At 44.7% G+C, this 24,922-nt stretch overlaps 1 protein-coding gene across 1 annotated transcript in view; it reads right to left on the reverse strand.

Annotated features, from left to right (window-relative positions):
* Positions 1–1,115: 1,115 nt before the first annotated feature.
* The window catches only part of LOC129861896 (calcium and integrin-binding family member 2-like), a 60,235-nt gene continuing 36,428 nt past the window's right edge, over positions 1,116–24,922 (reverse strand). Inside the window, exons 3-6 of the mRNA XM_055933076.1 lie at positions 14,458–14,569; positions 7,320–7,467; positions 4,592–4,787; positions 1,116–3,113 (exon numbers count right to left, since the gene is read on the reverse strand). Coding sequence (XP_055789051.1) covers positions 3,092–3,113; positions 4,592–4,787; positions 7,320–7,467; positions 14,458–14,569 — 478 coding nt within the window. The 3' untranslated portion in view covers positions 1,116–3,091. The remainder of the gene's footprint in view (positions 3,114–4,591; positions 4,788–7,319; positions 7,468–14,457; positions 14,570–24,922) is intronic.

Below are 24,922 nucleotides of genomic sequence, written 5' to 3' on the forward strand. Positions count from 1 at the left end.
GGGTATGGTAGAGATAGTAGAGATGACTGAGGGTATGGAAGAGATAGTAGAGATGTCTGGGGGTATGGTAGAGATAGTAGAGATGTCTGAGAGTATTGTAGAGATAGTAGAGGTGTCTGAGGGTATGGTAGAGATAGTAGAGATATCTGAGGGTATGGTAGAGATAGTAGAGATATCTGAGTGTATGGTAGAGATAGTAGAGATATCTGAGTGTATGGTAGAGACAGTAGAGATGTCTGAGGGTATGGTAGAGATAGTAGAGATGTCTGAGGGTATGGTAGAGATAGTAGAGATATCTGAGTGTATGGTAGAGACAGTAGAGATGTCTGAGGGTATGGTAGAGATAGTAGAGATATCTGAGTGTAAGGTAGAGACAGTAGAGATGTCTGAGGGTATGGTAGAGATAGTAGAGATGTCTGAGGGTATGGTAGAGATAGTAGAGATGTCTGAGGGTATGGTAGAGATAGTAGACATGTCTGAGGGTATGGTAGAGACAGTAGAGATGTCTGAGGGTATGGTAGAGATAGTAGAGATGTCTGAGGGTATGGTAGAGACAGTAGAGATGTCTGAGGGTATGGTAGAGACAGTAGAGATGTCTGAGGGTATGGTAGAGATAGTAGAGATGTCTGAGGGTATGGTAGAGACAGTAGAGATGTCTGAGGGTATGGTAGAGATAGTAAAGATGTCTGAGGGTATGGTAGAGACAGTAAAGATGTCTGAGGGTATGGTAGAGATAGTAGAGATGTCTGAGGGTATGGTAGAGACAGTAGAGATGTCTGAGGGTATGGTAGAGATAGTAGAGATATCTGAGGGTATGGTAGAGACAGTAGAGATGTCTGAGGGTATGGTAGAGATAGTAGAGATGTCTGAGGGTATGGTAGAGATAGTAGAGATATCTGAGTGTATGGTAGAGACAGTAGAGATGTCTGAGGGTATGGTAGAGATAGTAGAGATATCTGAGGGTATGGTAGAGATAGTAGAGATGTCTGAGGGTATGGTAGAGACAGTAGAGATGTCTGAGGGTATGGTAGAGATAGTAGAGATGTCTGAGGGTATGGTAGAGATAGTAGAGATGTCTGAGGGTATGGTAGAGATAGTAGAGATGTCTGAGGGTATGGCAGAGACAGTAGAGATGTCTGAGGGTATGGTAGAGACAGTAGAGATGTCTGAGGGTATGGTAGAGATAGTAGAGATGTCTGAGGGTATGGTAGAGACAGTAGAGATGTCTGAGGGTATGGTAGAGATAGTAGAGATGTCTGAGGGTATGGTAGAGATAGTAGAGATGTCTGAGGGTATGGTAGAGACAGTAGAGATGTCTGAGGGTATGGTAGAGACAGTAGAGATGTCTGAGGGTATGGTAGAGATAGTAGAGATGTCTGAGGGTATGGTAGAGATAGTAGAGATGTCTGAGGGTATGGTAGAGATAGTAGAGATGTCTGAGGGTATGGTAGAGATAGTAGAGATGTCTGAGGGTATGTTAGAGATAGTAGAGATGGGTACACGTCTTCATTAGACCTAGAGAACAGTCAGGTGTGATGTCATCATCATTAATTATTGCATTAACAGAACGTAGTAATGTCCAGAGCAATTCATCAAGAGCAGGTTGGGACGGTTTCCAAATGGCACCCTATTCACTAGATAGTTCACTACTGGCCCGGGTCAAAAGTAGTGCACTATCTAGGGACTAGGTTGCCATTTTGGAAAAGTCTTAGAAATGACCCAACAATTCATTAACAGCAGGAGAAACAGAATATTACGTTTTATACGTGTGATGAGTAAATAGTGCATTGCTGTCATAAAACTCTGTCCATCTGTCTGTGTGACCTTGGTGATGCAGCACTGTGCTCACTTTGTCCTCTCTGTCTGTCCTCTCTCTTTGTCCTCTCTCTTTGTCCTCTCTCTTTGTCCTCTCTCTTTGTCCTCTCTCTTTGTCCTCTCCCTTTGTCCTCTCTCTTTGTCCTCTCTCTTTGTCCTCTCTCTTTGTCTTCTCTCTTTGTCCTCTCACTTTGTCCTCTCTCTTTGTCTTCTCTCTTTGTCTTCTCTCTTTGTCCTCTCTCTTTGTCTTCTCGCTTTGTCTTCTCTCTTTGTCCTCTCTCTTTGTCTTCTCGCTTTGTCCTCTCTCTTTGTCCTCTCACTTTGTCCTCTCTCTTTGTCTTCTCTCTTTGTCTTCTCTCTTTGTCCTCTCTCTTTGTCTTCTCGCTTTGTCTTCTCTCTTTGTCCTCTCTCTTTGTCTTCTCGCTTTGTCCTCTCTCTTTGTCCTCTCACTTTGTCCTCTCTCTTTGTCTTCTCGCTTTGTCTTCTCTCTTTATCTTCTCTCTTTGTCCTCTCTCTTTGTCTTCTCTCTTTGTCCTCTGGTCTGGTCTTGTATAATGTACACCAGGCAGGTTTCAACCAGGCATGTTCCAGGTCCTGACCTGACCCCTCTCTGTCTGTCCTCTGGTCTGGTCTGGTATAATGTACACCAGGCATGTTCCAGGTCCTGACCTTACCCTTCTCAGGGCTGTAGATTGTCCCAATCAGTTCATTAAGGAGACCTGAGCGTCCTTCAGTGACAGGAGAGGTCCGTATGGAGGTCTGAGGCACAAGGGGACTGTTTCTGTGTATCTGCTAGTACTCCTGTATTCCTCCAAGGCTGGTCTGGGTTTGAGTGAGGAGCAACAGCTTAAAGGTTCCCATTTCACCTTCCTGTTTCTCTGTCGTTTTAAGAAAACATACAAAGCATCATTGTTCCATCAGTGGTTGTGATAATAATATTACTATGACATATAATAGTCAACAAAAAAACATCTTCAAACCAAACATATGAAAAACAAGTAAGGCTAATGAAGAGGAAACACAGGAGGCCAAAGAGAATGTGGGTGTGTGTAAGAGAGGACAACCAAACTGAAGAGATCCAGGATCATAGTGAGAACAAAGACATTCTGTTCCTGGATCAGCTGCCATCTCTACAGACAGACGTCCAGTGAGAGTTATGTCTGTAGCCGCAGAGAGGCACTGTGCTGTGCTCAGGGTGTGGGCAGGGTGTGGTCATTGATGTGTGGTCAGGATCTCTACCATGAAATCAGAATATAGACCTGTCCTTGGAGCCCTTTCAGATTCTTATGTGGAAGGTACTGCAAAACAGAGACAGAACCAACAGAAAACATGTTAAGGAATAACACACTGACCTACTATCATGACCTCAATAACACACTGACCTACTATCATGACCTCAATAACACACTGACCTACTATCATGACCTCAATAACACACTGACCTACTATCATGACCTCAATAACACACTGACCTACTATCATGACCTCAATAACACACTGACCTACTATCATGACCTCAATAACACACTGACCTACTATCATGACCTCAATAACACACTGACCTACTATCATGACCTCAATAACACACTGACCTACTATCATGACATCGGTAACACACATTAGATTATTCTGGATACAGACAGTACTGTAGGCTAGCATAACACACATTAGATTATTCTGGATACAGACAGACAGTACTGTAGGCCTTTTGGAAAACTCCAAGTGGGCTGCCATGTGCCTTTTACAGAGGAGTGGCTTATGTCTGGCCACTCTACCATAAAGGCCTGATTGGTGGAGTGCTACAGAGATGGTTGTCCTTCTGGAAGGTTCTCCCATCTCCAAAGATTAACTCTGGACCACCAAGGCATTTCTCCCCTGATTGCTCAGTTTGGCTGGGCTGCCAACTCTAAGAAGAGTCTTGGTGGTTCCAAACTTCTTCCATTTAAGAATGATGAAAGCCACTGTGTTCTTGGAGACCTTCAATGCTGCAGACATTTTTTGGTATCCTTCCCCAGATCTGTGCCTTGACACAATCCTGTCTTGGAGCTCTACGGACAATTCCATCGACCACATAGCTTGGTTTTTGCTCTGACATGCACTGTCAACTGTGGGACCTTATATAGACAGGTGTGTGCCTTTCCAAATCATGTCCAATCAATTGAATTTACCACAGGTGGACTCCAATCAAGTTGTAGAAACATCTCAAGGATGATCAATGGAAACAGGATGTTTTGTCATTATGGGGTACTGTGATGTCATTATAGGGTACTGTGATGTCATTATGGGGCACTGTGATGTCACTATGGGGTACTGTGATGTCATTATGGGGCACTGTGATGTCATTATGGGGTACTGTGATGTCATTATGGGGTACTGTGATGTCATTATGGGGCACTGTGATGTCATTATGGGGTACTGTGATGTCATTATGGGGCACTGTGATGTCATTATGGGGTACTGTGATGTCATTATGGGGTACTGTGATGTCATTATGGGGTACTGTGATGTCATTATGGGGTACTGTGATGTCATTATAGGGTACTGTGATGTCATTATGGGGCACTGTGATGTCATTATGGGGTACTGTGATGTCATTATGGGGTACTGTGATGTCATTATGGGGTACTGTGTGTAGATTGATGAGGATTTTCTATTTATTTAATCCATTTTAGAATAACGCTGTAATGTAACAAAATGTGGGAAAAGGGAAGGGGTCTGAATACTTTCCCAATGCACTTCATGTACAGTATTACACTGACTAAAATAATACTGTTACCTTAAAAAGTCAGGAGCCCTGGTGATCATGTTTTCAAAGTCAGCGAAGGACAGTTTGCTATCTCCGTCTAGGTCAGCCTCTACGATGGCCTTCTCACAGACCAGGGTGACCTCTTCAGGACTCAACTCCTCCCTCGTCAGCTTGTTCAACGTCTTCTCCAGATCCTCCTTACACAGGAAGTTATCCACATTGAAATCTACACACACACACGCACACACACACACACACACACACACGCACACGCACACACGCACACGCACACGCACACTCACACACACACACACACACACACACACACACATCAATTTCGGGACATACTGGTCACTTGAATGACGCAATTTATGTTCTACATTTAAATTATAGAACGAGCATGAAATTCAAATAAGAAAAATCCCCCTGTAGTTTTACAAGATGTGAACCTCAGTAACAGTTAAACATTTAATTTGGAGTTATTTCATATGTTACACAAGACTCAAAGTCAGACGCAAACAGATACAGGTGGCTCATAATTACGCACCTCAATTATTGTGTGTGAAATTGCACTAACTAAAAAAAGAATGCAGTGCATTATGGGACACCACTATCTGGTGTACGTGACAATAAAACAAATTCTATTATTTTTGTGCTGGCAACTGACTCGGTTGAAGTGACTATCAAAGTGTCTAATTAGCCCCTACACCCTCCATCATTTGTACTCCCTCAGCTTTGGGACACTTAATGTCATCAGATAGGGTTAACTTTATAACTATAGTTTTTTTCTTCAAAATGTAGAAATGTGCCATTTTCACATACAGTATGTATGCACTGGCATTGTGCTGGGAAATTGAAAATGAAGTTGACAAGTGGTAGATTTACCCTTTTAATAACAGAGATTAATGTAGGATTAAATGTGATTATCATATACAGGGCTTTCAGCAAGAATTCACACCCCTTGACTTTTTCCACATTTTGTTGTGTTACAAAGAGAAATTAAAATGGATTTAATTGTAATGTTTGGTCGACGATCTACACAACACTCCGTCATGTGAACATGGAAGAAAAATTAGAAAAATTTATTTGTATTTTTATGAAAAATAAAACACTAGTATATCTTGATTAGATTAGTATTCACCCCCCTGAGACAATACATATTGTCAAACACATTTGGCAGCAATTACAGCTGTGAGTCTTTTGGGTAAGTCTCTAAGAGTGATTACAGCTGTGAGTCTTTCTGGGTAAGTCTCTAAGAGTGATTACAGCTGTGAGTCTTTCTGGGTAAGTCTCTAAGAGTGATTACAGCTGTGAGTCTTTCTGGGTAAGTCTCTAAGAGTGATTACAGCTGTGAGTCTTTCTGGGTAAGTCTCTAAGAGTGATTACAGCTGTGAGTCTTTCTGGGTAAGTCTCTAAGAGTGATTACAGCTGTGAGTCTTTCTGGGTACGTCTCTAAGAGCTTTGCACACCTGGATTGTACAATATTTATTAATTTGTATTTATTTATTTAACCTTTATTTAACTAGGCAAGTTGCCCATTATTCTTTATAATTCTTTATAATCAAATTGGTTGTTAATCATTGCTAGAATGCCATTTTCAAGTCTTGCCATAGATTTTCATGCCAAGTTAAGTCAAAACTGTAACTAGGCCACTCAGGAACAATCAATATCATCTTGGTAAGCAACTCCAGTGTATATTTGGCCTTGTGTTTTAGGTTATTGAGGTGAATTTGTCTCCCAGTGTCTCTTGTAAAGAAGATTGAACTAAGTGTTCCTCTAGGTTTTGCCTGTGCTCAGCTCTTTCTTTATATCATAAATTCCCTAGTTCTTGCCAATGACAACCATACCCATAACATGATGCAGCCACCACTGTGCTTTAAAAAATATGAAGAGTGGGACTCAATGATGTGTTTCCCCAAGCATAATGCCTTGTATTTAGGACAAAAAGTTAATTTCTTTGCCACATTCTTTGGAGTATTACTTAAGTACCTTGTTCCAAGCAGAAGGCATGTTTTGAAATATTTGTATTCTGTACAGGCTTCCTTCTTTTCCCTCTGTCATTTAGGTTAGTATTGTGGAGTAACTACAATGTTGTTGATCCATCCTCAGTTTTCTCCTATCACAGCCATTAAACTCTGTAACTGTTTTAAAGTCACGATTGGCCTCATGATGAAATCCCTGCGCAGTTTCCTTCCTCTCCGGCAACTGAGTTAGGAAGGACACCTGTATCTTTGTAGTGACTGGGTGTATTGATGCACCATCTAAAGTGTATCTAATAACTTCACCATGCTCAAAGGGATATTCAGCATCGGTACCCTTCTTTGCAAGGCATTGGTTGAATCTGTGCTTGAAATTCACTACTCAATTGAGTTACCTTACATGTACTTGTATGTGTGGGGTACAGAGATGGGGTAGTCATTCAAAATTCATGTTAAACACTATTATTGAACACAGAATGAGTCCATATAACTTATTAAGTGATTTGTTATGCACATTTTTACTCTTAAATTTATGTAGGCTTGCCATAACAAAAGGGTTGAATATTTGTCGATTCAAGACATTTCAGCTTTTCATTTTTTATTAATTTAGAATATGTTCTACAAACAAAATTCCATTTTGAAATGATGTATTGTGTGTAGATCAGAGACACAACATCTCAATGTAATCCATTTTTAATTCAGGCTGGAACACAACAACATTTGGAAAAAGTTCAGGTGTGTGAATACTTTCTGAAGGCCCTGTATATTAGCATACTCACCGTATATTTTGAATGCGTATATGGCCTTGAGCTCCCTGGGGGCCGTCTCACTGAGGACAGAGAACATATCCACAAAGTCGTTGAAGCTCAGATTCCCTGCTCCGTCCTCAGAGAAGGACTCCACGATCCTGTTCCTGAACGGGTTCTCCTATAGGACACACAGTGAGAGGGGGAGACAAGGCAAGGCTGTCATTACTCATACATCACTGTCTATCAAGGCTATCATCAGTGTCACGCCCTTGCCTTAGTATTCTTTGTTTTCTTTATTATTTTAGTTAGGTCAGGGTGTGACATGGGGAATGTTTGTGTTTTGTCGTTTTGGGTGGTTATATGGTAAAGGGGGTGTTGGGTGTAGTGTATGAGTTTGTGTTAAGTGAATGTTTCTAGGTATGTCTATGGTTGAGTGAATGTTTCTAGGTATGTCTATGGTTGAGTGAATGTTTCTAGGTATGTCTATGGTTGCCTGAGTGGTTCTCAATCAGAGACAGATGTCTTTCATTTGTCTCTGATTGGGAGCCATATTTAAGGCAGCCATGGGCATCATGCATTTGTGGGTAATTGTCTATGTCAGTGTGTAGTGGTCAGTGTCAGCACCATTTTGTTTATATAGCTTCACGGTCGTCAGTTTGTTGTTTTGTTTCATTTGTTGCTCTTCTCTAATAAAAAGAGAATGTATTTCTCACACGCTGCGTTTTGGTCCTCTCTTCAAAGTCAAGACGATCGTGACAATCAGTATGTCACTGATACCGAGCAGAAAATACCCGAGCTTTGAAGCAAGCTTCCAGGAAAATGGAACGGAAATGGCGCCACACAAAACTGGAAGTCTTCCGACTAGCTTGGAAAGACAGTACCGTGCAGTACCGAAGAGCCCTCACTGCTGCTCAATCATCCTACTTTTCCAACTTAATCGAGGAAAATAAGAACAATCCAAAATTTCTTTTTGATACTGTTGCAAAGCTAACTAAAAAGCAGCATTCCCCAAGAGAGGATGGCTTTCACTTCAGCAGTAATAAATTCATGAACTTCTTTGAGGAAAAGATCATGACCATTAGAAAGCAAATTACGGACTCCTCTTTGAATCTGCGTATTCCTCCAGGGCTTAGCTGTCCTGGATCTGCACAGCTCTGCGAGGGCCTGGGATCGGGAGAGACACTTAAGTGTTTTAGTACTATATCTCTTGACACAATGATGAAAATAATCATGGCCTCTAAACCTTCAAGCTGCATACTGGATCCTATTCCTACTAAACTGCTGAAGGAGCTGCTTCCTGTGCTTGGCCCTCCTATGTTGAACATAATAAACAGCTCTCTATCCACCGGATGTGTACCAAACTCACTAAAAGTGGCAGTGATAAAGCCTCTCTTGAAAAAGCCAAACCTTGACCCGGAAAATATAAAAAACTATCGGCCTATATCGAATCTTCCATTCCTCTCAAAATTTTTTGAAAAAGCTGTTGCGCAGCAACTCACTGCCTTCCTGAAGACAAACAATGTATACGAAATGCTTCAGTCTGGTTTTAGACCCCATCATAGCACTGAGACTGCACTTGTGAAGGTGGTAAATGACCTTTTAATGGCGTCAGACCGAGGCTCTGCATCTGTCCTCGTGCTACCAGACCTTAGTGCTGCCTTTGACACCATCGATCACCACATTCTTTTGGAGAGACTGGAAACCCAAATTGGTCTACACGGACAAGTTCTGGCCTGGTTTAGATCTTACCTGTCGGAAAGATATCAGTTTGTCTCTGTGAATGGTCTGTCCTCTGACAAATCAACTGTACATTTCGGTGTTCCTCAAGGTTCCGTTTTAGGACCACTATTGTTTTCACTATATATTTTACCTCTTGGGGATGTTATTCGAAAACATAATGTTAACTTTCACTGCTATGCGGATGACACACAGCTGTACATTTCAATGAAACATGGTGAAGCCCCAAAATTGCCCTCGCTAGAAGCCTGTGTTTCAGACATAAGGAAGTGGATGGCTGAAAACTTTCTACTTTTAAACTCGGACAAAACAGAGATGCTTGTTCTAGGTCCCAAGAAACAAAGAGATCTTCTGTTAAATCTGACAATTCATCTTGATGGTTGTAAAGTCGTCTCAAATAAAACTGTGAAGGACCTCGGCGTTACTCTCGACCCTGATCTCTCTTTTGACGAACATATCAAGACTGTTTCAAGGACAGCTTTTTTCCATCTACGTAACATTGCAAAAATCAGAAATTTTCTGTCCAAAAATGATGCAGAAAAATTAATCCATGCATTTGTTACTTCTAGGTTAGACTACTGCAATGCTCTACTTTCCGGCTACCCGGATAAAGCGCTAAATAAACTTCAGTTAGTGCTAAATACGGCTGCTAGAATCCTGACTAGAACCAAGAAATTTGATCATATTACTCCAGTGCTAGCTTCCCTACACTGGCTTCCCGTTAAGGCAAGGGCTGATTTCAAGGTTTTACTGTTAACCTATAAAGCGTTACATGGGCTTGCTCCTACCTATCTTTCCGAGTTGGTCCTGCCGTACATACCTACACGTACGCTACGGTCACAAGACGCAGGCCTCCTAATTGTCCCTAAAATTTCTAAGCAAACAGCTGGAGGCAGGGCTTTCTCCTATAGATCTCCATTTTTATGGAACAGTCTGCCTACCCATGTGAGAGACGCAGACTCGGTCTCAACCTTTAAGTCTTTACTGAAGACTTATCTCTTCAGTAGGTCATATGATTGAGTGTAGTCTGGCCCAGGAGTGTGAAGGTGAACGGAAAGGCTCTGGAGCAACGAACCGCCCTTGCTGTCTCTCCAGGGCCGGTTCCCCTCTCTCCACTGGGATTCTCTGCCTCTAACCCTGTTACTGGGGCTGAGTCACTGGCTTGCTGGTGCTCTTTCATGCCGTCCCTAGGAGGGGTGCGTCACTTGAGTGGGTTGAGTTACTGATGTGAACTTCCTGTCTGGGTTGGCGCCCCCCTTGGTTGTGCTGTGGTGGAGACCTTTGTGGGCTATACTCGGCCTTGTCTCAGGATTGTAAGTTGGTGGTTGAGGATATCCCTCTAGTGGTGTGGGGGCTGTGCTTTGGCAGAGTGGGTGGGGTTATATCCTTCCTGTTTGGCCCTGTCCGGGGGTTTCTTCGGATGGGGCCACAGTGTCTCCTGACCGCTCCTGTCTCAGCCTCGAGTATTTATGCTGCAGTAGTTTATGTGTCGGGGGGCTAGGGTCAGTTGGTTATACCTGGAGTACTTCTCCTGTCTTATCCAGTGTCCTGTGTGAATTTAAGTATGCTCTCTCTAATTCTCTCGTTCTCTCTTTCTCTCTGAGAACCTGAGCCCTAGGACCATACGTCAGGACTACCGGGCATGCTGACACCTTGCTGTCCCCAGTCCGCCCGGCCTTGCTGCTATTCCAGTTTCAACTGTTTCTGCCTGCGGTTACGAAACCCCTACCTGTCCCAGACCTGCTGTTTTCAACTCTTAATGATCGGCTATGAAAAGCCAACTGAGATTTATTCCTGATTATTATTTGACCATGCTTGTCATTTATGAACATTTTGAAAATCTTGGCTCTCTCTAATTTTCTCCTTCTCTTTCTCTCGGAGGACCTGAGCCCTAGGACCATACGTCGGGACTACCGGCCGTGGTGACTCCTTGCTGCCCCCAGTCCGCCTGGCCTTGCTGCTATTCCAGTTTCAACTCTTCTGCCTGCGGTTATGGAACCCCTACCTGTCCCAGACCTGCTGTTTTCAACTCTTAATGATCGGCTATGAAAAGCCAACTGAGATTTATTCCTGATTATTATTTGACCATGCTTGTCATTTATGAACATTTTGAAAATCTTGGCTCTCTCTAATTTTCTCCTTCTCTCTTTCTTTCTCTCGGAGGACCTGGGCCCTAGGACCATGCGTCGGGACTGCCGCCCGTGGTGACTCCTTGCTGTCCCCAGTCCGCCTGGCCTTGCTGCTATTCCAGTTTCAGCTGTTCTGCCTGCGGTTAGGGAACCGCCACCTGTCCCAGACCTGTTGTTTTTCAACTCTTAATGATCAGCTATGAAAAGCCAACTGAAAATTATTCATGATTATTATTTGACCATGCTTGTCACTTATGAACATTTTTGAACATCTTGGCATAGTTCTGTTATAATCTCCACCCGGCACAGCCAGAAGAGGACTGGCCACCCCTCATAGCCTGGTTCCTCTCTAGGTTTCTTCCTAGGTTTTGGCCTTTCTAGGGAGTTTTTCCTAGCCACCGTGCTTCTACACCTGCATTCTAGCTGTTTGGGGTTTTAGGCTGGGTTTCTGTACAGCACTTCGAGATATTATCTGATGTACGAAGGGCTATATAAAATAAAATTGATTGATTGATTGATTGATTGATACAATAAGGGTTATATTCTACAACAAACAGAGAGAGAGACAAGGGGACAAGGCTAACATCACTGATAGAAGACAATGAGTCAGTGGTCAGACAATGACTTATTTACTATGTGTGAATGGAATTTAATGTGGAAAGCAAATAAGTGTCATTATCTGAACCTATTACTATTACTATTATGATTAAACAAAGCCTGTGTGTCTATGTATGCTGATTATTCAACAATATGCGTGTCAGCAACCACAGCTAATGAAGTCACTGAAGCCCTTAAAAGTTATTCGGGATCGGTGTCACTTCCACGGGACGGTTGAGCTAACGTAGGCTAATGTGATTAGCATGAGGTTGTAAGTAACAAGAACATTTCCCAGGACATAGACATATCTGATGTTGGCAGAAAGATTAAATTATTGTTAATCTAACTGCACTATCCAATTTACAGTAGCTATTACAGTGAAATCATGCCATGCCATTGTTTGAGGAGAGAGCACAATTTTGAACATGAAAAATTATTAAAAAACGAATTAGGCACATTTGGGCAGTCTTGATACAACATTTTGAACAGAAATGCAAAGGTTCATTGGATCAGTCTGAAACTTTGCACATACAGGGATGTCATCTAGTGGCCAAAATCTAAATTGCACCTGGGCTGGAATAATACATTATGGCCTTTCTCTTTTGCGTTTCAAAGATGATGGTACAAACAAATACAAAAGAACAGTTGGTTTTTCTTTGTATTGTCTTTTACCATATCTATTGTGTTATATTCTCCTACATTCCTTTCACATTTCCATAAACTTCAAAGTATTTCCTTTCAAATGGTACCAAGAATATGCATATCCTTGCTTCAGGTCCTGAGCTACAGGCAGTTAGATCTGGGTATGTCATTTTAGGCGAAACTTGAAAAAAGGGGCTAATCCTTAACAAGGAGTTCCAGTCAGTTTTGGAAAATGTGGCCAGCAATAAACTGGTCCTGAACATCTCTAAAACTAAGAACATTGTATTTGGTACAAATTGTTCCCTAAATTCTAGAGCTCAGCTGAATCTGGTAATGAATGGTGTGGCTCTTGAACAAGTTGAGGAGACTAAATTACTTGGCTTTACCTTAGATTGTAAACTGTCCTGGTCAAAACATATACTGTACGTAGAAACACAAGCTTTACTCAGAACAAGTGCCAGATCATTAGTAAAGATTGAAAAAAGTAAAAGGGGCCTAGACAGCTGCACTGGGGAATTCCTGATTCTACCTGGATTATGTTCCATTAAAGAACACCCTCTGTGTTCTGTTAGACAGGTAACTCTTTATCCACAAGATAGCAGGGCGTGTAAAGCCATAACATATACGTTTTTACAGCTGCAGACTATGATCGATAATGTCAAAAGATGCACTGACGTCTAACAGACAGCCCCCACAATCATTGTATCATAAATTTCTCTCAGCCAATCATCAGTCATTTGTGTAAGTACCGTACATGTTGAATGCCCTTCCCTATAAAAAAAAGTGCCATAAATCTGTTAATTTGTTTACAGTGAGAGATCTGGGCAAACACACCTGTTCCCCAAAATGTACTAAGGGTTGGGAACAGGCTGATTGGTCTGCTATTTGAGCCAATAAAGAGAGCTTTACTATTCTTAGGTAGCGGAATTACTTTAGCTTCCCTCCAGGCCTGAGGGCACACACTTTCTTGATTACAGTGTGATTACCAGTATGTGTTGATTACCAGTGTGTGTTGATTACCAATGTGTGTTGATTACCAGTGTGTGTAGATTACCAGTGTGATTACCAGTGTGTGTTGATTAGTAGTGTTTGTTGATTACCAGTGTGATTACCAGTGTGTGTTGATTACCAGTGTGATTAGTAGTGTTTGTTGATTACCAGTGGGTATTGATTACCAGTGTGTGTTGATTACAGGGTGATTACCAGTGTGATTACCAATGTGATTACCAGTGTGATTACCAATGTGATTACCAGTGTGTGTTGATTACCAGTGTGATTACCAGTGTGATTACCAGTGTGATTACCAGTGTGATTACCAGTGTGGTTACCAGTGTGTGTTGATTACCAGTGTGATTACCAGTGTGTGTTGATTACCAGTGTGATTACCAGTGTGATTACCAGTGTCTGTTGATTACCAGTGTGATTACCAGTGTGATTACCAGTGTGTATTGATTACCAGTGTGATTACTAGTGTGTGTTGATTACCAGTGTGATTACTAGTGTGTGTTGATTACCAGTGTGTATGGATTACCAGTGTGATTACCAGTGTGTGTTGATTACCAGTGTGTATTGATTACCAGTGTGATTACCAGTGTGTGTTGATTACCAGTGTGATTACCAGTGTGATTACCAGTGTGATTACCAGTGTGATTACCAGTGTGATTACCAGTGTGTGTTGATTACCAGTGTGATTACCAGTGTGTATTGATTACCAGTGTGATTACCAGTGTGTGTTGATTACCAGTGTGATTACCAGTGTGTGTTGATTACCAGTGTGTATTGATTACCAGTGTGATTACCAGTGTGTGTTGATTACCAGTGTGATTACCAGTGTGTGTTGATTACCAGTGTGTATTGATTACCAGTGTGATTACCAGTGTGTGTTGATTACCAGTGTGATTACCAGTGTGTATTGATTACCAGTGTGATTACCAGTGTGTGTTGATTACCAGTGTGATTACTAGTGTGTGTTGATTACCGGTGTGATTACCAGTGTGATTACCAGTGTGATTACCAGTGTGATTACCAGTGTGATTACCAGTGTGATTACCAGTGTTACCTACATTTAGTTCTGGCATGCTGACTATAAGCGCTAGGGGTATTGTAACGTCAGGCTCGTTGGTGTAGTCCATGGGTACTAGGTGTGGAGCCAGCTCATGGTATCGCCCATGTAACCTACAACACAAGACAATGACCACAATTAGTAGTGCTATCAACACATTGGCTTCCACATCTTCTTTCATTCCTACAATATATTGGATGTAAGAAAACAATGTTACTGAACAAAGAAAATGGAGGAGCTGAACACATGCTGTTACCATGGGGATGTGGAGGGGCTGAACACATGCTGTTAACATGGGGCTGAACACATGCTGTTAACATGGGGATGTGGAGGGGCTGAACACATGCTGTTACCATGGGGATGTGGAGGGGCTGAACACATGCTGTTAACATGGGGCTGAACACATGCTGTTAACATGGGGATGTGGAGGAGCTGAACACATGCTGTTAACATGGGGATGTGGAGGAGCTGAACACATGCTGTTAACATGGGGATGTGGAGGGGCTGAACACATGCTGTTACCATGGGGATGTGGAGGGGCTGAACACATGCTGTTAACATGGGGATATGGAGGGGCTGAACACATGCTGTTACCATGGGGATGTGGAGGGGCTGAACACATGCTGTTACCATGGGGATATGGAGGGGCTGAACACATGCTGTTAACATGGGGATGTGGAGGGGCTGAACACATGCTGTTACCATGGGGATGTGGAGGGGCTGAACACATGCTGTTACCATGGGGATATGGAGGAGCTGAACACATGCTGTTACCATGGGGATATGGAGGAGCTGAACACATGCTGTTAACATGGGGATATGGAGGAGCTGAACACATGCTGTTAACATGGGATGTGGAGGGGCTGAACACATGCTGTTAACATGGGGATATGGAGGGGCTGAACACATGCTGTTAACATGGGGATGTGGAGGGGCTGAACACATGCTGTTAACATGGGGATATGGAGGGGCTGAACACATGCTGTTACCATGGGGATGTGGAGGGGCTGAACACATGCTGTTAACATGGGGCTGAACACATGCTGTTACCATGGGGATATGGAGGGGCTGAACACATGCTGTTAACATGGGGCTGAACACATGCTGTTACCATGGGGATATGGAGGAGCTGAACACATGCTGTTAACATGGGGATGTGGAGGGGCTGAACACATGCTGTTAACATGGGGCTGAACACATGCTGTTAACATGGGGATGTGGAGGGGTTGAACACATGCTGTTACCATGGGGATATGGAGGGGCTGAACACATGCTGTTAACATGGGGATGTGGAGGGGCTGAACACATGCTGTTACCATGGGAATATGGAGGGGCTGAACACATGCTGTTAACATGGGGATATGGAGGAGCTGAACACATGCTGTTACCATGGGGATATGGAGGGCCTGAACACATGCTGTTAACATGGGGCTGAACACATGCTGTTACCATGGGGATATGGAGGAGCTGAACACATGCTGTTAACATGGGGATGTGGAGGGGCTGAACACATGCTGTTAACATGGGGATATGGAGGGGCTGAACACATGCTGTTAACATGGGGATGTGGAGGGGCTGAACACATGCTGTTAACATGGGGATATGGAGGGGCTGAACACATGCTGTTACCATGGGGATGTGGAGGAGCTGAACACATGCTGTTACCATGGGGATATGGAGGGGCTGAACACATGCTGTTAACATGGGGATGTGGAGGAGCTGAACACATGCTGTTAACATGGGATGTGGAGGAGCTGAACACATGCTGTTACCATGGGGATATGGAGGGGCTGAACACATGCTGTTACCATGGGGATGTGGAGGGGCTGAACACATGCTGTTAACATGGGGATGTGGAGGGGCTGAACACATGCTGTTAACATGGGGCTGAACACATGCTGTTAACATGGGGATATGGAGGAGCTGAACACATGCTGTTAACATGGGGATGTGGAGGGGCTGAACACATGCTGTTAACATGGGGATATGGAGGGGCTGAACACATGCTGTTAACATGGGGATGTGGAGGGGCTGAACACATGCTGTTAACATGGGGATATGGAGGGGCTGAACACATGCTGTTAACATGGGGATGTGGAGGGGCTGAACACATGCTGTTACCATGGGGATGTGGAGGGGCTGAACACATGCTGTTAACATGGGATGTGGAGGGGCTGAACACATGCTGTTAACATGGGGATGTGGAGGGGCTGAACACATGCTGTTAACATGGGGATATGGAGGGGCTGAACACATGCTGTTAACATGGGATGTGGAGGAGCTGAACACATGCTGTTACCATGGGGATATGGAGGGGCTGAACACATGCTGTTAACATGGGGATATGGAGGGGCTGAACACATGCTGTTACCATGGGGATGTGGAGGGGCTGAACACATGCTGTTAACATGGGGATGTGGAGGGGCTGAACACATGCTGTTAACATGGGGCTGAACACATGCTGTTAACATGGGGATGTGGAGGGGTTGAACACATGCTGTTAACATGGGGATGTGGAGGGGCTGAACACATGTTGTTAACATGGGGCTGAACACATGCTGTTAACATGGGGATGTGGAGGGGTTGAACACATGCTGTTACCATGGGGATATGGAGGGGCTGAACACATGCTGTTAACATGGGGATGTGGAGGGGCTGAACACATGCTGTTACCATGGGAATATGGAGGGGCTGAACACATGCTGTTAACATGGGGATATGGAGGAGCTGAACACATGCTGTTACCATGGGGATATGGAGGGCCTGAACACATGCTGTTAACATGGGGATGTGGAGGGGCTGAACACATGCTGTTACCATGGGGATGTGGAGGAGCTGAACACATGCTGTTAACATGGGGATGTGGAGGGGCTGAACACATGCTGTTACCATGGGGATGTGGAGGGGCTGAACACATGCTGTTAACATGGGATGTGGAGGGGCTGAACACATGCTGTTACCATGGGAATATGGAGGGGCTGAACACATGCTGTTACCATGGGGATGTGGAGGAGCTGAACACATGCTGTTACCATGGGGATATGGAGGGGCTGAACACATGCTGTTACCATGGGGATGTGGAGGAGCTGAACACATGCTGTTAACATGGGAATATGGAGGGGCTGAACACATGCTGTTACCATGGGGATGTGGAGGGGCTGAACACATGCTGTTACCATGGGAATATGGAGGGGCTGAACACATGCTGTTACCATGGGGATGTGGAGGGGCTGAACACATGCTGTTACCATGGGGATGTGGAGGAGCTGAACACATGCTGTTAACATGGGATGTGGAGGGGCTGAACACATGCTGTTACCATGGGAATATGGAGGGGCTGAACACATGCTGTTACCATGGGGATGTGGAGGAGCTGAACACATGCTGTTAACATGGGATGTGGAGGGGCTGAACACATGCTGTTACCATGGGAATATGGAGGGGCTGAACACATGCTGTTACCATGGGGATGTGGAGGAGCTGAACACATGCTGTTAACATGGGATGTGGAGGGGCTGAACACATGCTGTTAACATGGGGATGTGGAGGGGCTGAACACATGCTGTTACCATGGGGATATGGAGGGGCTGAACACATGCTGTTACCATGGGGATATGGAGGGGCTGAACACATGCTGTTAACATGGGGATATGGAGGAGCTGAACACATGCTGTTAACATGGGATGTGGAGGAGCTGAACACATGCTGTTAACATGGGATGTGGAGGAGCTGAACACATGCTGTTAACATGGGGATGTGGAGGGGCTGAACACATGCTGTTACCATGGGGATGTGGAGGGGCTGAACACATGCTGTTACCATGGGGATGTGGAGGGGCTGAACACATGCTGTTACCATGGGATATGGAGGGGCTGAACACATGCTGTTAACATGGGGATATGGAGGGGCTGAACACATGCTGTTAACATGGGGATATGGAGGGGCTGAACACATGCTGTTAACATGGGGATGTGGAGGGGCTGAACACATGCTGTTAACATGGGGATATGGAGGGGCTGAACACATGCTGTTACCATGGGAATATGGAGGGGCTGAACACATGCTGTTAACATGGGATGTGGAGGGGCTGAACACATGCTGTTAACATGGGGATATGGAGGGGCTGAACACATGCTGTTACCATGGGGATATGGAGGGGCTGAACACATGCTGTTAACATGGGATGTGGAGGGGCTGAACACATGCTGTTAACATGGGGATATGGAGGGGCTGAACACATGCTGTTACCATGGGAATATGGAGGGGCTGAACACATGCTGTTAACATGGGGATATGGAGGGGCTGAACACATGCTGTTACCATGGGGATATGGAGGGGCTGAACACATGCTGTTACCATGGGAATATGGAGGGGCTGAACACATGCTGTTAACATGGGGATATGGAGGGGCTGAACACATGCTGTTACCATGGGGATATGGAGGGGCTGAACACATGCTGTTAACATGGGATGTGGAGGGGCTGAACACATGCTGTTACCATGGGGATATGGAGGGGCTGAACACATGCTGTTAACATGGGGCTGAACACATGCTGTTACCATGGGGATGTGGAGGGGCTGAACACATGCTGTTACCATGGGGATATGGAGGGGCTGAACACATGCTGTTAACATGGGATGTGGAGGGGCTGAACACATGCTGTTAACATGGGGATATGGAGGGGCTGAACACATGCTGTTAACATGGGGCTGAACACATGCTGTTAACATGGGGATGTGGAGGGGCTGAACACATGCTGTTACCATGGGGATATGGAGGGGCTGAACACATGCTGTTAACATGGGGATATGGAGGGGCTGAACACATGCTGTTACCATGGGATATGGAGGGGCTGAACACATGCTGTTAACATGGGATGTGGAGGAGCTGAACACATGCTGTTACCATGGGGATGTGGAGGGGCTGAACACATGCTGTTACCATGGGGATGTGGAGGGGCTGAACACATGCTGTTACCATGGGAATATGGAGGGGCTGAACACGTGCTGTTACCATGGGGATGTGGAGGAGCTGAACACATGCTGTTAACATGGGGATGTGGAGGGGCTGAACACATGCTGTTACCATGGGAATATGGAGGGGCTGAACACATGCTGTTACCATGGGGATATGGAGGGGCTGAACACATGCTGTTACCATGGGGATGTGGAGGAGCTGAACACATGCTGTTACCATGGGATATGGAGGAGCTGAACACATGCTGTTAACATGGGATGTGGAGGAGCTGAACACATGCTGTTAACATGGGGATGTGGAGGGGCTGAACACATGCTGTTACCATGGGGATGTGGAGGGGCTGAACACATGCTGTTACCATGGGGATGTGGAGGGGCTGAACACATGCTGTTAACATGGGGATGTGGAGGGGCTGAACACATGCTGTTACCATGGGGATGTGGAGGGGCTGAACACATGCTGTTAACATGGGGATGTGGAGGGGCTGAACACATGCTGTTACCATGGGGATGTGGAGGGGCTGAACACATGCTGTTAACATGGGGATATGGACATGAACAGAGTCATGATGACACTGGCCATTAAAACCAATACCCTCCTGTAAAGAGGTATGTTTATTAGATATAACATAAACAGAGTCATGATGACACTGGCCATTAAAACCAATACCCTCCTGTAAAGAGGTATGTTTATTAGATATAACATAAACAGAGTCATGATGACACTGGCCATTTAAACCAATACCCTCCTGTAAAGAGGTATGTTTATTAGATATAACATAAACAGAGTCATGATGACACTGGCCATTTAAACCCATACCCTCCTGTAAAGAGGTATGTTTATTAGATATAACATAAACAGAGTCATGATGACACTGGCCATTAAAACCAATACCCTCCTGTAAAGAGGTATGTTTATTAGATATAACATAAACAGAGTCATGATGACACTGGCCATTTAAAACAATACCCTCCTGTAAAGAGGTATGTTTATTAGATATAACATGAACAGAGTCATGATGACACTGGCCATTTAAACCCATACCCTCCTGTAAAGAGGTATGTTTATTAGATATAACATAAACAGAGTCATGATGACACTGGCCATTTAAACCAATACCCTCCTGTAAAGAGGTATGTTTATTAGATATAACATAAACAGAGTCATGATGACACTGGACATTAAAACCAATACCCTCCTGTGAAGAGGTATGTTTATTAGATATAACATAAACAGAGTCATGATGACACTGGACATTAAAACCAATACCCTCCTGTAAAGAGGTATGTTTATTAGATATAACATAAACAGAGTCATGATGACACTGGCCATTAAAACCAATACCCTCCTGTGAAGAGGTATGTTTATTAGATATAACATAAACAGAGTCATGATGACACTGGCCATTAAAACCAATACCCTCCTGTAAAGAGGTATGTTTATTAGATATAACATAAACAGAGTCATGATGACACTGGACATTAAAACCAATACCCTCCTGTAAAGAGGTATGGTTATTAGATATCAAATAACATGTGCTCTCAGTGCCATGGTACAAACCCTATGTGTACCGACTGAAAATCAGCAGAGAGGACTGGACCCACAAAGACTGACAATACAGACAACAGATGAGTAGGATACAACAGATATGATGTTAGAATTACTGCAATGAAACAATGATGAGTACGCACACACAAAGAATATAAACGTCATGGACATCGTTTCTCTCTGATCTATCGTAGCTCTCTGATCTATCATAGCTCTCTGATCTATCGTACCTCTCTGATCTATCATAGCGATCTGATCTATCGTTGCTCTCTGATCTATCGTTGCTCTCTGATCCATCGTTATCTATCGTTTCTCTCTGATCTATCGTTGCTCTCTGATCTATCGTTGCTCTCTGATCCATCGTTATCTATCGTTTCTCTCTGATCTATCGTTGCTCTCTGATCTATCGTTGCTCTCTGATCTATCATAGCGATCTGATCTATCGTTGCTCTCTGATCTATCGTTGCGATCTGATCTATCGTTGCGATCTGATCTATCGTTGCGATCTGATCTATCGTTGCGATCTGATCTATCGTTGCGATCTGATCTATCGTTACTCTCTGATCTATCGTTGCTCTCTGATCTATCGTTACTCTCTGATCTATCGTTACTCTCTGATCTATCGTTGCTCTCTGATCTATCGTTGCTCTCTGATCTATCGTTACTCTCTGATCTATCGTTGCTCTCTGATCTATCGTTGCTCTCTGATCTATCGTTACTCTCTGATCTATCTTAGCGATCTGTTCTATCATAGCGATCTGATCTATCGTTACTCTCTGATCTATCTTAGCGATCTGATCTATGTTGTTATACAGAAGAAGAACAGTTGTTATTTGAACAGTCAGAAGTGTTGTTCTGTTCTCTGGACAGGCAGGGAGGTCAGAGCTAAACCTTTGACCCCTGACCCTGGAACAACCCCTTCCAGGTGCCATGGCAGCACTATGCATCTGGAAGGCCATTGGTCTCTGATGATGAGCCCACTGAGGAAGCATAATATAAACCTGTCAGGATAAGCCTGTGTCTGAGATCGTGTTACATACAGGACAGATTAAACACCTCCTGATGACCTTGACCCCTGATTGATTGATCAGATAATACACCTTCTTACCTCCTTCCATTGGCTGACTAGCTCCAACTGTCCTAATGGATGAGATTTCTGTGAAAGACCAAACTGTCTATTCCCTTCTGCTTCCATGACTAACACTGTTCCAAATGTCTTCTGCCTCCTCCAACGGAATCGGTATCAAATACCTTATGATCGGTGATGATAATCCTGTCCCAATATACAGTATGCTGGTAAAGCTGTGTGGAGACAGAACCTGTGGTGTTTTATTGAGGTCATAAAGACCAGGAGTCCAATAGGTTCCAGCTGATTGGAAGAGCTCTGCCGCTGGCCCTGTTATCACTGTGTTGTTACAGCCCATCTCCTTCTCAATGTCATGGTGGATCCATTCATCCACAGCACAGTGCTCCGAGCAGGTTGTCTATTCATCCACAGCACAGTGCTCCGAGCAGGTTATCCATTCATCCACAGCACAGTGCTCAGAGCAGGTTATCCATTCATCCACAGCACAGTGCTCCGAGCAGGTTATCCATTCATCCACAGCACAGTGCTCCGAGCAGGTTATCCATTCATCCACAGCACAGTGCTCCGAGCAGGTTATCCATTCATCCACAGCACAGTGCTCAGAGCAGGTTATCCATTCATCGACAGCACAGTGCTCCGAGCAGGTTATCTATTCATCCACAGCACAGTGCTCCGAGCAGGTTATCTATTCATCCACAGCACAGTTCTCCGAGCAGGTTATCTATTCATCCACAGCACAGTGCTCCGAGCAGGATATCTATTCATCCACAGCACAGTTCTCCGAGCAGGTTATCTATTCATCCACAGCACCGTGCTCCGAGCAGGTTATCCATTCATCCACAGCACAGTGCTCCGAGCAGGTTATCTATTCATCCACAGCACAGTGCTCCGAGCAGGTTATCTATTCATCCACAGCACCGTGCTCCGAGCAGGTTATCCATTCATCCACAGCACAGTGCTCCGAGCAGGTTATCTATTCATCCACAGCACAGTGCTCCGAGCAGGTTATCTATTCATCCACAGCACCGTGCTCCGAGCAGGTTATCTATTAATCCACAGCACAGTGCTCCGAGCAGGTTATCTATTCATCCACAGCACAGTGCTCCGAGCAGGTTATCTATTCACAGTGCTCCGAGCAGGTTATCTATTCGTCCACAGCACAGTGCTCCGAGCAGGTTATCCATTCATCCACAGCACAGTGCTCCGAGCAGGTTATCTATTCATCCACACCACAGTGCTCAGAGCAGGTTATCTCTTCATCCACAGCACAGTGCTCCGAGCAGGTTATCCATTCACAGTGCTCCGAGCAGGTTATCTATTCATCCACAGCACAGTGCTCCGAGCAGGTTATCTATTCATCCACAGCACAGTGCTCCGAGCAGGTTATCTATTCATCCACAGCGCAGTGCTCAGAGCAGGTTATCTATTCATCCACAGCACAGTGCTCCGAGCAGGTTATCTATTCACAGTCCTCTGAGCAGGTTATCTATTCATCCACAGCACAGTGCTCCGAGCAGGTTATCTATTCACAGTGCTCTGAGCAGGTTATCTATTCATCCACAGCACAGTGCTCCGAGCAGGTTATCCATTCATCCACAGCACAGTGCTCTGAGCAGGTTATCCATTCACAGTGCTCTGAGCAGGTTATCTATTCATCCACAGCACAGTGCTCCGAGCAGGTTATCTATTCACAGTGCTCCGAGCAGGTTATCTATTCATCCACAGCACAGTGCTCCGAGCAGGTTATCTATTCATCCCCAGCACAGTGCTCCGAGCAGGATATCTATTCATCCACAGCACAGTGCTCTGAGCAGGATATCTATTCATCCACAGCACAGTGCTCCGAGCAGGTTATCTATTCATCCACAGCACAGTGCTCCGAGCAGGTTATCTATTCATCCACAGCACAGTGCTCCGAGCAGGTTATCTATACATCCACAGCACAGTGCTCCGAGCAGGTTATCTATTCATCCACAGCACAGTGCTCCGAGCTGTTTATCTATTCATCCACAGCACAGTGCTCCGAGCAGGTTATCCATTCATCCACAGCACAGTGCTCCGAGCAGGTTTTCTATTCACAGTGCTCCGAGCAGGTTATCCATTCATCCACAGCACAGTGCTCCGAGCAGGTTATCTATTCCTCCACAGCACAGTGCTCAGAGCAGGTTATCCATTCATCCACAGCACAGTGCTCCGAGCATGTTATCTATTCATCCAAGCACAGTGCTCCGAGCTGGTTATCTATTCATCCACAGCACAGTGCTCAGAGCAGGTTATCCATTCATCCACAGCACAATGCTCCGAGCAGGTTATCAATTCATCCACAGCACAGTGCTCCGAACAGGTTATCTATTCATCCACAGCACAGTGCTCCGAGCAGGTTATCTATTCATCCACAGCACAGTGCTCCGAGCAGGTTATCCATTCATCCACAGCACAGTGCTCCGAGCAGGTTATCCATTCATCCACAGCACAGTGCTCCGAGCAGGTTATCCATTCATCCACAGCACAGTGCTCCGAGCAGGTTATCTATTCATCGACAGCACAGTGCTCCGAGCAGGTTATCTATTCATCCACAGCACAGTGCTCCGAGCAGGTTATCCATTCATCCACAGCACAGTGCTCCGAGCAGGTTATCTATTCACAGTGCTCCGAGCAGGTTATCCATTCATCCACAGCACAATGCTCCTAGCAGGTTATCCATTCATCCACAGCACAGTTCTCCGAGCACATTACCTATTCATCCACAGCACAGTGCTCCGAGCAGGTTATCTATTCACAGTGCTCCGAGCAGGTTATCTATTCATCCACAGCACAGTGCTCCGAGAAGGTTATCCATTCATCCACAGCACA

Source organism: Salvelinus fontinalis, chromosome 9 (genome assembly GCF_029448725.1).
Source record: "Salvelinus fontinalis isolate EN_2023a chromosome 9, ASM2944872v1, whole genome shotgun sequence".
NCBI lineage: Eukaryota > Metazoa > Chordata > Actinopteri > Salmoniformes > Salmonidae > Salvelinus > Salvelinus fontinalis.